An 18,669-nucleotide genomic window follows, 5' to 3' on the forward strand; every position below is an offset into this window, starting at 1 on the left:
GTATACATTGTTTGTTTTCTGGAAGGCAGTGAGTTGCTGTGCAACAGCTTTTTATTTTTATTTTGAGAGGAATGGGAGATTCAATATAGGCCGATAGTTTTTAATATTTTCTGGGTCAATGTTTGGCTTTTTCAAGAGAGGCTTTATTACTGCCACCTTTAGTGAGTTTGGTACACATCCAGTGGATAGAGAGCTGTTTATTATGTTCAAGGTATTACTGCAATGTTGGAGCTAGAAACAAAATAATTTAGCTGCACCTGCGATAACATCTGTAAACCTGTGTACGTGACCAATAAAGTTTGATTTGACACTCATGCGACACTCAACCTGCACCACCATGCAGACAACATTTGGGCTGCAGAAGAGCTTTGTATGCCTTTGTCCAGTACAGGGCATAATGACAAGGAGTGTCTCAGCAGCAGATAGACAGAGAGCAGGACCTGCAATCTATGGGCCAGACCTGGGTTCAAATACTATTTGCTTTAGCCTGTCTGGAATGTGCAGGTGGGCAGGGTTTGCAGCTTTGAGTCTTTTCTATTTGATCCACTGCGACAGGCAAGCTCAACCAAGCACAGCTGAAGTATTTTAAATTATTTCAAATAGAATTTGAACCCAGGTCTGCTATGGGCGTCCTCCTCCCCAACTGCCTGAACCAGACATATCTGAACCAGACATATCTGAACCAGACATATCTGAACCAGGTGTTCCTTCCTGCTCTTCTCTCAATAATAACAATAATTATATAATCTGCATCACACACACACACACCAGACTTCTTCCCGAACCCATCCGCCCAGAAAGACCTTTCAAGTTGCTTGTTCGGTTTGGGGAACATGTGCGTCTCTCACCCTCATAGAATTTCATTAAACACAGGCCCCTATGCTAAATACACTCTCTAGGACTGAAGTTTAGTTGGCCAAAATTATAGTGTAGTTAATGGCCAAGAGATACATTGTTTGTTGGTTGGTCACAGTTGCTCAAAGTGTTCAAAGGAGCCAGGATGATTAAAGAAGCCTTGTTTTTCTTTCTGGCATCCTATAACCTCACAACATGTGTAATTAGTTGAAGAGGAACAGAGCAGATCCAGCAGAGTTACAAGTAGTTCTCTTTAAATAGACTATTAACCGCTCAACATATGGAGACAACTCCACACAAACCAGCTACAAATGTTAAAAGAAATCTGTAAAAAGGCAACTATTTGTTTGATCCCCCGCCACTGCTCTGCCCCCCATCTCTACACCCCCTTGGCCCTCATCCTTACACCCACCCCTCTCTTCTCCTGAATTTTCCACCCTTTTCATTTTTGGGGGAAAAAAATACATGTACACCATCATCTGTCATTTGATGAATAGAATGCAGACCTCGTTGTGACTTCCCAAACACTGATTAATTACACTTAAATTACAACTTACCCCTAGGGCGGAATAGGTGGAGAGGAAGGAGAATGACGGAGGGTAGTAGGAGGAGAGGGGGTAGGTAGGAGAGAGAGGAAGGAAGGAGGTAGGGAGGGAGATAGGAAAGTTAGTTGGGGGGGGGGGGGGGGGGGGGGGGGACTTGGTCTTAATTAACCACTAACATTTTGGACAGATAGTATGTAATCGCATTCAACGAATCCCCCTACCTTTGAAAAGTGACAGGAAAGACCTTGTTTGTGGAATCATTCCAGGTGGGAGACATATGGTTGTTTATCAGAAATAAAAAAAACAGACAACACACATATCAAAAGAGATTTAAAATGTTTAAAAAAAACATGAATAAAATGCCATTTTTAGCATCTGTGAAATATCAATTACACGGCTTATCAAACATTCGTATTTGAATGCAGTCAAAGCAATCTCTCTATACATGACATTAGACAGTTGTGGATAGCGAAAGAGATTTGGTACAAACATATTTACAGATTTATATATGCTTTTCAAATTGTGTCACTCTAAAAAGAACTAGATGTCAAATTTAAGCAATGACAGCCCAGCTGGGGCTGTAACCCTGGCTGTGATTCTTACAGTGTTATCATCTGATCTGTCTGCTGAGAGAGATGTCATTTCCATTCAAAAGGACCCATGAGCAACAACATGTATAGTTCATAGGTCAAATTGGGTGTCAAATTAAAAGTTATTATATTTATTAAGGCTTATATACACTGAGTATTCAAAACATCTGCTATTTCCATGAAATAGACTGACCAGGTGATCCCTTATTGATGTCACTTGTTAAATCCACTTCAATCAGTGTAGATGAAGGGGAAGAGACAGGTTAAAGAAGGATTTTTAAGCCTTGAGACAATTGACACATGGATTGTGCATGTGTGCCATTCAGAGGGTGAATGGGCAAGACAAAATATGTAAGTGCCTTTGAACGGGTAATGGTAGCCGGTGCCAGGTGCACCGATTTGTGTCAAGAACTGCAGCACTGCAGTTTCCGTGTGTATCAAGAATTGTTCACCACCCAAAGGACAGTACATGTTAGAAACACATTTGGCAACGATTACAGCTGTGAGTCTTTTTGGGTAAGTCTCTAAGAGTTTTGCACACCTGGGTTGCACAATATTTGCTCATTATTCTTTAAGAAATTATTCAAGCTTTGCCAAGTTGGCTGTTGATCATTGCTAGAAAGATTTTTAAGTTGATTTGAGTCAAAACTGTAACTACGTCTCTCAGGAAAATTCGCCTTGGTAAGCAACTCCAGTTTGGCCTTGTGTTTTAGGTTATTGTCCAGCTGAAAGGTGAATTCGTATCCCAGTGTCTGTTGGAAAGCAGACTGAACCAGGTTTTCCTCTAAGATTTTGCCTGTGCTTAGCTGTATTCAGTTTATTTTTATCCTAGAAAAACTCGCTAGTCCTTGTCGATGACAAGCATACCCATAAAATGATGCAGCCACCATGAAGAGTGGAACTCAGTGATGTGTTGTGTTGGATTTGACCCAAACATAACACTTTGTATTCTGAAAAAAAAGTTATTTCTGTACCACAATATTACTTCAGTGCCTTGTTCACTACTCGATTGAGGGACCTTACAGATAATTGTATGTGTGTGGTACAGAGACAGGGTAGTCATAACAAATGTTAACCACTATTATTGAACACAGAATGAGTCCATGCAACTTATGTGGTTTGTTAAGCACATTCTTACTCCTGAACTTATTTAGTCTTGCCATAACGAAGGGGTTGAATACTTATTGACTCAAGACATTTCAAGTTTTCAGAGGCAGGTAGCCTAGCGGTTAAGCGTGTTGGGCCTGTAACCAAAAGGTCACTGGTTCAAATCCCAAAGCTGGCAAAATGTAAAAATCTGTTGTTCTTCCCATGAGCAAGAAAGTTAATTAAGCAAAAACAACCGCTGTCGATTAAGGCTCCTCTCTTATTTAGAGGGGTTGGGTTAAATGTGGAAGACATATTTTTTGTTGAATGCATTCAGTTGTGCAATTTGGATTATTCATTTATCAATTTATTACTTTCAAAAATGTTCTACAAACAAAATTCCTATTTGACATGATGGGTTATTGTGTGCAGATCAGTGACACGATTCTCAATGTAATCCATGTTAAATTCAGGCTGTAGCATAACAGAATGTGTAAGAAGTAAAAGGGATGTGAATACTTTCTGAACACTGTAATAGCCAGTGTGTAGAATAATACCAATATGCAAAGGAGGATATTGCATATCTATATCTTTGTGTACTTACTTAGGGCACATCACCATGTGTTGTGTGACAAAACTGCACATTTTAGCATGGCCTCTTATTGTCCCCAGCACAAGGTGCACCTGTGTAATGATCATGCCGTTTAAATCAGCTTCTTGATATGCCACACCTATCAGGTGGATGGATCATCTTGGCAAAGGAGAAATGCAAATTTGTGCAAAATATTTGAGAGAAATAAGCTTTTTGTGCATATGGAACATTCCTGGGATCATTTACTTCAGCTCATTAAACATGGGACCAACACTTTACACATTGCGTTTATATTTTTGTTCAGTGTAGATTTCTTTCAGCAGAAACTTTTGAATCAAGCAGATATCTACAGCAATAGTTTTGAGAAAACGTGGACACAAATGTGGACACTACCAAACTTCTGTTACCAAACTTCCCATCTGCACAGTTCTTCCAGTGAATGTGTTTCTGTAAAAATGTCGGTGGAAATTGTTAAAAGTAGTCCCTGAGTTGTGTGGTTTGTGAAACTTTTAAATCAATCTTTTTTGTTTGGCACACATTTTAAGTGAAAAATCAGAGTCTCAGTTACCGTGGTACTGTTATCCCAGAGGGAGAGGCTGAAATTAACTGGTCATAGAAAAACAAACAAACCCACACCACTTCGCTCTGTTTGTCCAACAAATCACCGGGAACACAAAACAACAAACGGAGAAAGAACGAGAGCATGCAACATTTGATTACTCTCACACTTGGGATTGTTTGATTAAATAATGGAAGGTTAAACTGTGTGTTTATTTAGTATAAATAATCCTAGAAGATTATGCCTGAGGGTAGGTGGGGCTGAAGGGTCCTTCTTATGGGATGCTTAACAAGAGATCCAGAGGAGAAATTGGGATTATGTGGCTTGAAAGCTGAATAGTGGACAGTTCACACATCTTTCAAACAGATATTTACCCAGGCTGTTTTGGTATGATAATTCCACCACTAACTCTACCCATACAACCCCTAACCCAGCCCCTACCATAGATGACCATGCTGGTTTCAGCACTCCCCCTAACCCTTCCTTGACTATATTTTAGCCCCATCCCAACCCCAGTGGTCTGTTATTCATCATCGTTCTTCCTCTAACCCCAGACCCAGCTCTTTCCTACCATCATGGTTCTTCACCTAACCCCAGCCCCTATCCTACCATCATGGTTCTTCACCTAACCCCAGCCCCTATCCTACCATCATGGTTCTTCACCTAACCCCAGCCCCTATCCTACCATCATGGTTCTTCACCTAACCCCAGCCCCTATCCTACCATCATGGTTCTTCACCTAACCCCAGCCCCTATCCTACCATCATGGTTCTTCACCTAACCCCAGCCCCTATCCTACCATCATGGTTCTTCACCTAACCCCAGCCCCTATCCTACCATCATGGTTCTTCACCTAACCCCAGCCCCTATCCTACCATCATGGTTCTTCACCTAACCCCAGCCCCTATCCTACCATCATGGTTCTTCACCTAACCCCAGCCCCTATCCTACCATCATGGTTCTTCACCTAACCCCAGCCCCTATCCTACCATCATGGTTCTTCACCTAACCCCAGCCCCTATCCTACCATCATGGTTCTTTCTCTAACCCCAGCCCTTATCCTACCATCATGGTTCTTTCTCTAATCCCAGCCCCTATCATACCATCATGGTTCTTTCTCTAACCCCAGCCCCAGCCCAGGCTGTGGGCAGAAGGAAATGAGGTCATCTCCTCCAACAGGGCAGGGCTGTACTAATCAGTACCCTGCTCTCCTCTCCAGTACCTACCCACCATGCGGTTCTCATTACCCCAACATGTGGCTCCCATTTCACATTCCCAACCTTTTGTTCTGGGACAATTGCCGTTGTGTCCTTTATCAAGGTCTATTAATGCTAATTCATCATAACTCAATCTTCTCTTTTCCCTCTCTCCCTGGTCCCACCAAATCAATACTGTGTATGTGTGTGTATGTACACGTGTGTGTATGCGTGCATGATTATGTTTATGTATACGTACAGTTGAAGTCGGTTGGAGGTTCGTTTGGAGTCATTAAAACTCGTTTTTCAACCACTCCACAAATGTCTTGTTAACAAACTATAGTTTTGGCAAGTCGGTTAGGACATCTACTTTGTGCATGACACAAGTCATTTTCCCCCAAAAAATTTACAAACTATTTCACTTATAATTCACTGTATCACAATTCCAGTAGGTCAGAAGTTTACATACATTAAGTTGACTGTGCCTTCAAACAATTAGGAAAATTCAAGAAAATGATGTCATGGCTTTAGAAGCTTCTAATAGGCTAATTGACATTGACTCAAACAATTGGAGGTGTAGCTGTGGATTTATTTCAAGGCCTACCTTCAAACTCCATGCATCTTTGCTATGACATCATGGGAAAATCAGAGGAAATCAGCAAAGACCTCAGAAAAACAAATTGTAGACCTCCACAAGTCTGGTTCATCCTTGGGAGCAATTTCCAAACGTCTATAGGTACCACGTTCATCTGTACAAACAATAGTATGCAAGTATAAACACAATGGGACCACGCAGCCATCATACCCTCAGGAAGGAGACGCGTTCTGTTTCCTAGAGATGAACGTACTTTGGTACGAAAAGTGCAAATCAATCCCAGAACAACAGCAAAGGACCTTGTGAAGATGCTGGAGGAAACGGGTACAAAAGTATCTACATGTATATCCACAGTAAAACGAGTCCCATATCGACATAACCTGAAAGGCCGCTCAGCAAGGAAGATGCAACAGCTCCAAAACTGCCAGAAATAACCCAGACTATGGGACGAAGATCGTACTTTTTGGAGAAATGTCCACGTACTTTTTGGAGAAATGGTCTGATGAAACAAAAATAGAACTGTTTGGCCATAATAACCATCGTTATGTTTGAAGGAAAAAGGGGGAGGCTTGCAAGCCGAAGAACACCATCCCAACCGGGAAGCACGGGGGTGGCAGCATCATGTTGTGGGGGTGCTTTGCTGCAGGAGGGACTGGAAAATTAAGCAACATCTCAAGACATGAGTCAGGAAGTTTAAGCTTGGTCGCAAATGGGTCTTCCAGATGGACAATGACCCCAAGCTTACTTCCAAAGTTGTGGCAAAATGGCATAAGGACAACAAAGTCAAGGTATTGGAGTGGCCATCGCAAAGCCCTGACTTCAATCCCATAGAAAATTTGTGGGCAGAACTGAAAAAGTGTGTGTGAGCAAGGAGGCCTACAAACCCGACTCAGTTACACCAGCTCTCTCAGGAGGAATGGGCAAATATTCACTCAACTTATTGTGGGAAGCTTGTGGAAGGCTTCCCAAAATGTTTGACCCAAGTTAAACAATTTAAAGGCAATGCTATGAAATACTAATTGAGTGTATGTGAACTTCTGACCCATTGGGAATGTGATGAAAGAAATAAAAGCTGAAATAAATAACTCTCTCTACTATTATTATGACATTTCACATTCTTAAAATAAGGTGGTGATCCTAAATGACCTAAAACAGGGAATTTTTACTAGGATTAAATGTCAGGAATTGTATGTAAACTTCCGACTTCAACTGTATGTGTGTGCCCTCCTGGAATATGCTTCACTGGAGGCCCAGTTTGCTCCTCTGGTTTAAGAAACCGCTCCGTAGACCCCTGTCAAACCTCCATACATTCCCCTCACTGACAGACCAGCCTTAATGGCAATTTAATGGAGGTCTTAAACGTCACATTCATTTTCTGAGAGGATACGTTCTAATTTTCTACTTTTTTTGTTCATTTCATCCTGTGTGGATGTAAGAACATGAATAGGCATTTATCACATGAAATCTAGACTAACTTCTCTCTGGTTTTCAGGAATAAGAGGAGGTTGAATAAGTGAACCGTTGCCTTAAAGTTACATTATGTCCTATTTCCATTGGAGCCTAGCATTAATATTCACAATAGAAGACAAATGCATTAATATTCCAATTGATTGGTCATGTAGTTGTTAAGTTGCTGTTTCGTTCCCCAGTAAGCCCCATCTAGCCTAAGGTGCCCACATGGAATCAATGATCCAGGTATCAGTTTCCCAAATTTGTGCAATTATACTTCTCCCGGAGCGAGTGTTTTAATGTGAAGGGAGGCAATTAGAAACATCCTGAAAATGTGGACGTCCTTTCAAACATGAGAGAGAGAGATCAAAAAGCCTCTGAGTCAGCCTGATGAGGAAACAGGGGAAGTGTTGATGTTTAATGCACGTTTGGGACTATAAAAGGTCGCTTTGTGGAGGAGTTCTGTCACACACGTAAGTCTTGTACACGCGTAGGCGGGCGGGCGGGCGCACACACAAAAACTGAGTATCAAGCTATGACTCCTGACGGTTTTCGGTAATTAGAGAAAAACAAGCAAAACAGAAAAATCACAGGCTTGTATGTTTGGCAAATATATATATATATATTTAATTAAATAAAACTATAAACATGCAGTAACTGTATTGCACTCCAAACTATGTAAACGTTGCACAACTCTCATTTCAGTTATTTGAATATAGGAGTAAAACCTGATCATGATCTGATCTGATCATGGACTACTTTCTTGTGACTTGTGCCTCAGTCTGTGACTGGTGTGTACACAGAGAAACCCCAGAGGGGTATGATGGGAGGTATGTAAGGGGGGGGGGGAGCGCTAGTCTGATGAGGGGCCTCTGCTCCACAGCCATTGATCAAATGCTGCAGGCCAGGCAGTCTGTCTGAGCCCAAATGGCACCCTATTCCCTATATAGTACACTACTTTTGACCAGGACCTATAGTGCTCTGGTTATAAGTAGTGCACTATGTAGAGAATAGTGTGCCATTTGGAACGTAATCTAAGTAGGGCTTGACGTTCATCCTTCCCTAGCTTTGTTTTCCTTAATGCCTTTCCTGTTTCACTCCCATCACAATGTCTTTATCCCAAATGGCACCCTTTTCCCTACATACTGCACTACTTTTAACCAGAGCACTATAGGCCCTGGTCAAAAGTAGTGAACTGTACTGGGAATAGGGTGCCATTTGGGACACAAACCATTTGTCGCAGGCCTGCCTCTCAGTCTGAAATACTACCATATGCTATGACATTACTGAGCAAGAACTCATTGGATCTTTTTCGTAAACAGAGGGCCTGTTTTTTACCCGAGGGGAGGCCAGGTTTCTCACACAAACACACATGAGAAAACATGCGCTTAGACACGGAGGAATGAGCACACACACTGAACAACATGTGGGCCTCCTTGGTGTCAGTGTAAGACAAATCCCTGCAGCAGTGAATAATTCCCTACCTACCCTCAGGAGGAGGGATGCCAAGTGAACACATGCGTTTAACACTCATGCCTTTACAAGGCACAGTCCTATCCTTCCATGAAAGCTGGAGCTTCTCTGTAAAGCTGATGGCTTTTCCAGCTTTGAAACCTTCCCCTCCTCTCCCTCACGTAAACCACACACTCCCTACCTCCCTCTCACACTCACTACCTCTCTCTCACACACACACACACCCCCACTCTCTCACACACACACTCCCTACCTCTCTATCTCACCCCCCCACTCACACACACACACACCTTCATGTTAAATGGATTTAGGAAGCTCCTGTACAGTTGACCTTCACAGTCCAGCACACGTAGCAGACGGTCGCTGACCCAAAGTCCTACCCAGCAGACGGGCAGAGCATGTCTGCCGAACCCCCTGGTCCATCAAACAGACAGGGACAGAGGGTGGCTGACCCGCCTTGTAGAGACACAGACAGGGACAGAGGCTGTCTGACCCGCCTTGTAGAGACACAGACAGGGACAGAGGGTGTCTGACCCCCCTTGTAGAGACACAGACAGGGACAGAGGGTGTCTGACCCCCCTTGTAGATACACAGACAGGGACAGAGGGTGTCTGACCCCCCTTGTAGATACACAGACAGGGACAGAGGGTGTCTGACCCCCCTTGTAGATACACAGACAGGGACAGAGGGTGTCTGACCCCCCTTGTAGATACACAGACAGGGACAGAGGGTGTCTGACCCCCCTTGTAGATACACAGACAGGGACAGAGGGTGTCTGACCCCCCTTGTAGATACACAGACAGGGACAGAGGGTGTCTGACCCCCCTTGTAGATACACAGACAGGGACAGAGGGTGTCTGACCCCCCTTGTAGATACACAGACAGGGACAGAGGGTGTCTGACCCCCCTTGTAGATACACAGACAGGGACAGAGGGTGTCTGACCCCCCTTGTAGATACACAGACAGGGACAGAGGGTGTCTGACCCCCCTTGTAGATACACAGACAGGGACAGAGGGTGTCTGACCCCCCTTGTAGATACACAGACAGGGACAGAGGGTGTCTGACCCCCCTTGTAGATACACAGACAGGGACAGAGGGTGTCTGACCCCCCCCTTGTAGATACACAGACAGGGACAGAGGGTGGCTGAGCCCCCCCTTGTAGATACACAGACAGGGACAGAGAGTGTCTGACCACCCTGGTAGATACTAGAGGTCGACCAATTATGATTTTTCAACGCCGATACCGATTATCGGAGGACCAAAAAAGCCGATACCGATTAATTGGATTTTTATTTTATTTATTTATTTCTAATAATGACAATTACAACAATACTGAATGAACACTTAATTTAACTTAATATAATACATCAATAAAATCAATTTAGCCTCAAGTAAATAATGAAACATGTTCAATTTGGTTTAAATAATGCAAAAACAAAGTGTTGGAGAAGAAAGTAAAAGTGCAATATGTGCTATGTAAGAAAGCTAACGTTTCAGTTCCTTGCTCAGAACATATGGAAGCTGGTGGTTCCTTTTAACATGAGTCTTCAATATTCCCAGGTAAGATGTTTTAGGTTGTAGTTATTATAGGACTATTTCCCTCTATACCATTTGTATTTCTTTAACCTTTGACTATTGGATGATCTTATAGGCCCTTTAGTATTGCCCGTGTAACAGTATAGCTTCCATCCTTCTCCTCGCTCCTCCCTGGGCTCGACCCAGCAACACAACGACAACAGCCACTCTCGAAGCAGCGTTACCCATGCAGAGTAAGGGGAACAACTACTAGAAGGCTCAGAGCGAGTGACGTTTGAAACGCTATTAGCGCGCGCTAACTTGCTAGCCATTTCACTTCGGTTACACCAGCCTCATCTCGGGAGTTGATAGGCTTGAAGTCATAAACAGCGCAATGCTTGATGCACAACGAAGAGCTGCTGGCAAAACGCAAAGAAAGTGCAGTTTGAATTAATGTTTACGCCCCTGCTTCTGCCTACCACCGCTCAGTCAGATACTTGTATGCTTGTATGCTCAGTCAGATTATATGCAACGCAGGACACGCTAGATAATAGTAATATCATCAACCATGTGTAGTTAACTAGTGATTATGATTGATTGTTTTTTATAAGATAAGTTTAATGCTAGCTAGCAACTTACCTTGGCTTACTGCATTCTCGTAACAGGCAGTCTCCTTGTGGAGTGCAAAGAGAAAGAGGCGGGTCGTTATTGCATTGGACTAGTTAACTGTAAGGTTGCAAGATTGGATCCCCGAGCTGACACGGTGAAAATCTGTCGTTCTGCCCCTGAACAAGGCAGTTAACCCACCGTTCCTAGGCCGTCATTGAAAATAAGAATGTGTTCTTAACGGACTTGCCTAGTTATAATTATATATATTTTTTTAACAGCAAATAGGCGCCCAAAAATACAGATTTCCGATTGTAATAAAAACTTGAAAACGTCCCTAATTAAGTCGGCCATTCTGATTAATCGGTCGACCTCTTGTAGATACACAGACGGGGACAGAGGGTGGCTAACCCCCCTTGTAGATACACAGACGGGGACAGAGGGTGTCTGACCCCCCTTGTAGATACACAGACGGGGACAGAGGGTGTCTGACCCCCCTTGTAGATACACAGACGGGGACAGAGGGTGGCTGACCCCCCTTGTAGATACACAGACGGGGACAGAGGGTGGCTGACCCCCCCTTGTAGATACACAGACGGGGACAGAGGGTGGCTGACCCCCCTTGTAGATACACAGACAGGAACAGAGGGTGGCTAACCCCCCTTGTAGATACACAGACCATGGCAGAGCAGGGCTGACACTCTAGAAAACACAGCAGACTGGGGCAGAGGGCAGAGGCTGAGACAAATGAACACATCCTCCCAGTGGGATATCTATTCTGTTTTCCATGGCAAGAAGGAACAGAGAGATAGAAACCTCATGTCTGGAAGACATTCACTTACTACGGTATTCTGCTCTATTTAAGAATGTTGATTTATATTTGATTGAGGTTAAGAGAGAAGAAAAATGTATGACTGTAGCTGCTGTATAGACATATAATGGTTTCGATTTGACTGACAGAGTAAGAATTCACTTATAAAAAGGGTACAGCTGCTGTATAGATCAATTACTATGGTATAAATTCTGTACAATTTATTACCTGGCTCTCATTGATCCACTGTTAGAAAGCTATTAATGCAATGGATTTAGCAAATGATTTAACAATAAATTTAACAATGGATTTACAAATGGATTTAACAGCTTTACGTCACTAAACTACAGGTATTTCCTTAATAAACCATTGCAATGTTCCATCCAAGAATTTGATGAATATGATAATATATTTCCTAATCTTACATTGCTTTGAGCAACTTGCATTTGCCATTCAATAAAAGAGTTTGAACCTGTATCAAGTTCAAACAGGCCTTTCAAAGGGAGGAAGCCATAAAGAACAGGCAACTACACAACAATAAACCTACATTTCATTTCCTTTTATAGATGAAAAAGAAAAACACATTTCCTTATCATATGTGAAGTCTTGGAATTTCAGGACTATATCGAAGACTATTGGAAGACTCTTGGACTCAATCACTCTTGGAAGACATAGCCTTAAGGTGGGCTAAAATATATCCGATCCTAAGACAATGAACAACAGTAGTAAGAAATAAATCCAAAGGTGTTTTTCTAAATGATCCTGATCCACATAATTATGGATATGAATGGCATTCAAATGATCCTGATCCACATAAGTATGGATATGAATGGCATTCAAATGATCCTGATCCACATAATTATGGATATGAATGGCATTCAAATGAAGCCATTTGAAGAGCTGAAGGCTTCCAGTCTGTTCTAGTCCTGACCAGCCAGGTTTAGCTGAGAAAGAGCTGATCACATTACAGACGCACCGACAGACAGACAGACAGAGACAGAGCAAGCAAATGTCTGTATGGTGAGGGAGAGTGCTTGTTGGGATATGCAGTGTTGTGCTTCACACTGTAAGAATGCTCTGTACTACCCTGGGACCTCTATCCAAACCAGGATCCGGCATCCAGGATAATGACCAAGACATCGGCTGTTCCTCTCTTCATGGAAGCCCTAGCATTGATGCCGTAATGACTAAGGCAGGGATGACATTGTAACTAATGTGCATGTAAATACACCCACATCTCTTCCCTACTTACAATGAACTAACGATATTTAACCCTAATTGTTTAACTCAACTAAATAAAAATAGACATCGAGCCACCAACTCCGTCGAGCCACCAACTCCATCGAGCCACCAACTCCATAGTGAACACAGTGACAATGAGCACAAGAGAGCAGACCACCGTGGTGTAATCTCACTCTGGGCTCTGAGCCTTCGTGTCATAGTAGTCATAATAAAATGACTGGTCAGTCGGGTCACATTGAAACACAGGAAGGGGACTGCCTTGTACCGTAACCATTTATCTGACTGTTGAGCCTTTGAAGAGAACACTGTGTAATCTCACGCTGGGGTCTGAGTCTTTGGCAGGAAGTAGGAACTTTCCCCTGGATATCAGATCACTGATGAGGTAAAGAGAAAAGAGCAGATAATTGATAGTAATCACTTCAGTCTGTCAGTCAGACACAGTCATTAAAATTGTGTGTGTGTGGGGGGGGGGGTTGTGTGTATTTGTTTGTATATGTGTGCGACGGCGCATGTGTGTCCAAACAATTCCACACGGAAGTTAACTTACAGTATTTCTAAGTCTGACCGTTTAATCATTCATTTATTTATTGAATAAAAATGTATTTATAAATGTCTTGCGTAAGACCAGACCAGGCACAACAACAGCTAGACTCTGACCGGCCGATCAACACTGCAGTGCAGTACCCTGGGGAGGTGAACAGACATACTGGACTTCTAATTCACTTTTAACATACCTCCCGCTTATCAGGGCCAAACAGCCATTCTTCCCTAGCAGCAGGACTCCCTCCCTCCCTGACAATCAAAGGCAGGCAGTCGTGCATCTGAAAGACCCCGGCCTCATTGAGAAAAGCTCCAGGGCGACGGCTCTGTCCCGATTCAGAGCTAGCCAACCAGGGACTTTCCCACAGAACAGAGACAAAACTGCCTACAAGGTTACGAGCTGGTTGGATGGTTTTCAATGCTCCCTCAAAGCGGTGGAGAGGAATAACTCTAAACCTTGTTACCCCGACACACACACACACACACGTGAACGGTGCACATGCGCACACACACGTGAACGGTGCACACACACACACACACACACACACACACACAGAGAGAGACAAACTCACAGAATGAACACACACACACACTCTCTCTCGCTCTTCTTTCTCCCTCTCTTCACAGACTGTCAACACTACGAAACAAGCGCACCATCCCTGATATCATTCATCTGCAGCCAGATGTTTCAGCCATAAGAAAAAGGGGGAACAAGAGGGTGCTTCTTTCCTTTGAGTAACCTTCAAGCGAAAGTGGATGAAAGGAAAAGGTGTCCCACACGTGCAGTCAAGCCAGGGCTGGTAAGGGATCCCAGGGCCACCACTATAAAAGACTTGGCCAGGCCAATGCTTGTGTATGTCTAGGGACATTGTAAAACACTGTCCTTTTTTCTTTCCATCCATTTGTATATCAAGGCATGACTGGGAATCATTGGGACAATGACAGTTGGTGCAAAACACACTCCTGTAGCGTTCCACCACTGTGGGAGGCCGTTCCTAATCTTGCTAGAACAAAAGCGGTACCTGCGCCGTGCCAACCCGGTAGTGACAAACCTACCGATTTTACTTGATTTTGAGCCAATCAGAGAGCGCGAACCACCACGTGGGGGAGCCAACCCAAAAAATAGGGCATTTTCTCCACACATCCAAGGATGAAGCAGTCACAGTTCATATTTCATCACACGTAAGCTATGTGATGGTAGCTAGCTAAGTTCACAGACGCAATGCACACAACACTAAATAATTCCCCCTGGCAAGCTAACCACTAGTGTTAACATTATAATTAACTCACTGCCTGTGTTAGCTGCAAAGTTATTTAAATTGTTTCTTCGTTATCTTGCTAGGTAGTTATCTAGCTGTGGCCACCTGGCTAGTATCAACCAGGGCTTTCTACGAAATAGCAACATTAGCGCAGATAGCTACCTAGCTTACATTGGAATCTAGACCATAAACTAATCAACACACACAAACATGCAGTGTCAAACAATGCTACTGCCACCTTCTGGTTTGGAGTATTTTAACAAGGCGGAGTGGCTGACAATTTCCAAGGTCTTTGCTGTGTGAACACAAAAGAGATTCAGGTGCTAAGTACCGTCGGAAGGGAAACGTTTGACAATCCTACCAGTATGTCTGAGGTTTAAAACAGAGTAGTACTGTGATTAGTGGTGCTGCTATCAATGTTATTGTTTCCTCTGATCGCATGAGTATCCACATATTAGGAAATACGGCAGACCATTGAAACCAATAATAAAAGTCTACCAAATCACAAACAGAACACTATTATTTGTTATTCCAATGAATTAAACATATCAATCATGTGCAGACCTTTTACTCTTCAAATAGACTAACCTATTTTCCTTATTTCATTTAGTTCTGAGAAACGTTCATGTAAAGTGTGTGTTCTATGCTGGATTTTGAAGAGTTTTAACCGGCCCATAGAGGCAAGGCAAACAACTAGGTCATTGTCCCAGGTGGTGGAGTAAAATTTTATGTGGTTGTATGCACCAGGGGAAACCAATACGGGTGATTTCACCCGAGTGCGTCCCAAATGGAACACTAATCCGTTTATAGTGCACCACTTTATCTGGTCAAACGTAGTGCACTGTATAGGGAATAGGGTGCTATTTGGCATACACCACCAGTCTTAGAATTTGTCCAAAAGACCTGTTATAAACTTTATTGATTGCATTGGTCCTCCAGACTTCCTCTGAAACCTAGGATGCAATTCCCAGATAAATCTGTTGAGAAGAAGTTGCAATCTCCAACTGTCTCTTTCAAACTAATATGTTTCGTAGTTTGGCTGATATCACAGTGGCTCCAATTCCACGAACTCTAATCATAACTTTACCAGATGTAGGCGAATGGCATTTGATTAAAAGGATTACACAGCTCTGTAATATCCATCCAATAAGGAAACCTGGCTTGAGTCGATATTCTCTTTTTCCTCTCTCTTGTTATTACAGAAATATGGAATATGAATGAAGTGTAGTGTGTATTACAAAAACATCCAAGCAAATCTCCTCTAGAGAGAAATGGGATGGATGGAAATTTTGGCTCATTTTGAAAAATATAAATGAGTAATCTTCATTCTTAGCGAGCCCCTTGGTGAGGCTGTGACAGAATAGCGCTGAGAGGCAGGGAGTGAGGGATGGAGGGAGGTAAGGAAGGAGCAGAGTTCCGGAGGATAAGCACTTTAATCCCGAGCCAACCTCTGTCCCATGGGACCTCCAGCAGACTTCTGCTGCCCTCTCAATGGGAGAGAAGCTCTACTGAATTAAAACTGTATGCCAACCTCAACATCCACACAACAGTATCCTGCCTGATCCTCATTTGAGTTTTTTATTTAACCTAGGCAAGTCAGTTAAGAACAAATTCTTATTTACAATGACGTTCTTCACCGGCCAAACCTGAACGAAGCTGGGCCAATTGTACACCATCCTATGGGACTCCCAATCACAGCCGGTTGTGATACAGCCTGGATCAGTGTTGAAAACTCATATTGCGTGTAGGCTATACACACTCCTATGTCCAATCACTTTGTTGCCAATATTATGTAAAAGGTTTGAGCTTTTAAGTAGGCAATCATGTGGAGGTTTATGTTGTATCAATGGAAGAAAAGTTCAAATGGATATTATAATGAAAACTAAAGCCAGTGTGGGTTCCTCAAAAATAGACTACAAGTGGAGGAGTGTTCTATCATGTTGGCATAAAATATGTAGACTTTTACAGTCCCTTTGAATAAAAAAAACTACCTGACACCTGTAGGTTTGTGTATTTAAAACTTCAAGTGTTTATTTTAGCAACTGTTGATTGAGGACTTGCATCCTAAGAGTTGTTTGAAGCAGCTGTTGAGGGGAGATGGCCTGTGCTTGCAAAGAGGAAATGCCAAGAAATTTTCATCGAGCAAACAGTGGCCTGACTTCCTATAGGAAATCACTTCAAAGGCCACCGGGCCCCTAACACAGACAATGCATTACGGTCAATCTCTCACTCAATAGCACATCAGTCAATCACACAACAAAGAAGCAGCCACTGCTGAGGAAAGGACAACAGACAAGAGATAATACTCAGCCTATTTGATAAATAATACAATTGGGCCATTTTACTCATCCATTTAAAATTCTTATCAGCTTCCTCTACTGAGTCCATGTCTACTCTCACAACATTATAATGACAATTGGCGAGTGAAATGTGACTTGCTCAGGTCAAACACATTGCTGGGTATCTGATAGACCACGGTTTCCCAAACTCGGTTCTGACCACGAGTACGTTTAGATTTTTGCCCTAACACTACACAGCTGATTCAAATAATCAAAACTTGATGATACTTTGATTATTGTAATTAGCTGTGCAGTGCTAGGGCAAAAACCAAAACGCGCGCCCAGGACCGGACCGAGTTTGGGCAACCCTATCACACCACTTCTCACTTGCAACAAGTTTTACCTTCTACAGTTTCCGGTTGTGGTACAAACTGTCTAGTATTGTCTACATTTTGTTCTATTCTGTCCAGTACTGGCTACATTTTGTTCTATTCGTTCCATATTAATGTAACATGGTTGTGTGGATCCGTCATGGGCTTTATTATAAAATATCACTAATCTACAATAATACTGCATATTTAAACCAAAAGTTTGACTTCTTGAAGTATCTTCTTGTTACGTTTTTTATTCGCCCAAATTATTTAGAAATATCTAAATAGCTATAATTTCCACAGCTAGGTTACAAACAACGTCAAAATTGACGTCAGAATAACTCAAGTCTTTTGAACAAGACTTGACACGCACCTACATAACTTCTAAAACACGACGATAGGCTACGTTTGATGATTTTTTACCTTATAGTTGCATTTATCCGAGTTTCCTTTCTTGGTGCCAGTCGCCGGTAATGCAGAGTAGTAGTTAAAAAACAGGAATAAAGTTGTGAGTAGGTAAAATAGTCTCGGTCGCGCAGCCATCCCCTCTAGTCCATGAAGACTATCTGTTCAGACTGGAGGTTGAGCCGTCTGACTCAGAATGTTGTTATCTGTGAAGTCCGAGACGGAGTAGTGTTCCCTGCAAGGTGGGGCTGTGGCCCGTAGCAGCCTATCTACACCTATTGAAAGACCACTGCTGAAGTTGGTTGGCAAAAAGTTAGTAGGCTATTTGGCAGGTCCGGTGTTGTGCCGAAAATTTTCCCCCTGCCAGAATTATCCCCCCTTCTAATTTCCTTAATTTTGTGGCCAGAGTCAAATACTTTCTGTGAGACATATGAGAGTCAAATACTTTCTATAGAACAAACTTCACGTCAAGATAGGCAACATAAATTAATCATTAATGTATGTGTGTTATTAAACAGAGGAGGGAGTAAAATGTCGGCAAGTAATAAACATTTCCGATCAACTATGGCTAAATTTTTATCCTTACAAAAATACAAGTCGAATAAGACACGGGAGAGATGACGAGATGATGACTTTTTTTATTTATGGACTAATACAAAAATTCAGTAGCGGATTTACAGTTGAAGTTGGAAGTTTACA

General features: G+C 42.6%; 1 protein-coding gene across 2 annotated transcripts in view; it reads right to left on the bottom strand.

Annotated features, from left to right (window-relative positions):
* Positions 1-18,348, bottom strand: part of LOC109899539 (interleukin-17 receptor D) — a 54,206-nt gene extending 35,858 nt beyond the window's left edge. Inside the window, exon 1 of one of the 2 annotated variants that reach the window (XM_031828238.1) lies at positions 17,989-18,348. In XM_031828238.1, coding sequence (XP_031684098.1) covers positions 17,989-18,108 — 120 coding nt within the window. In that variant the 5' untranslated portion in view covers positions 18,109-18,348. The remainder of the gene's footprint in view (positions 1-17,988) is intronic. The other variant, XM_031828318.1, reaches the window with a different exon arrangement.
* Between the last annotated feature and the right edge of the window lie 321 nt (positions 18,349-18,669).

The sequence above is a fragment of the Oncorhynchus kisutch genome, linkage group LG1 (genome assembly GCF_002021735.2).
Source record: "Oncorhynchus kisutch isolate 150728-3 linkage group LG1, Okis_V2, whole genome shotgun sequence".
In the NCBI taxonomy this organism is placed as follows: domain Eukaryota; kingdom Metazoa; phylum Chordata; class Actinopteri; order Salmoniformes; family Salmonidae; genus Oncorhynchus; species Oncorhynchus kisutch.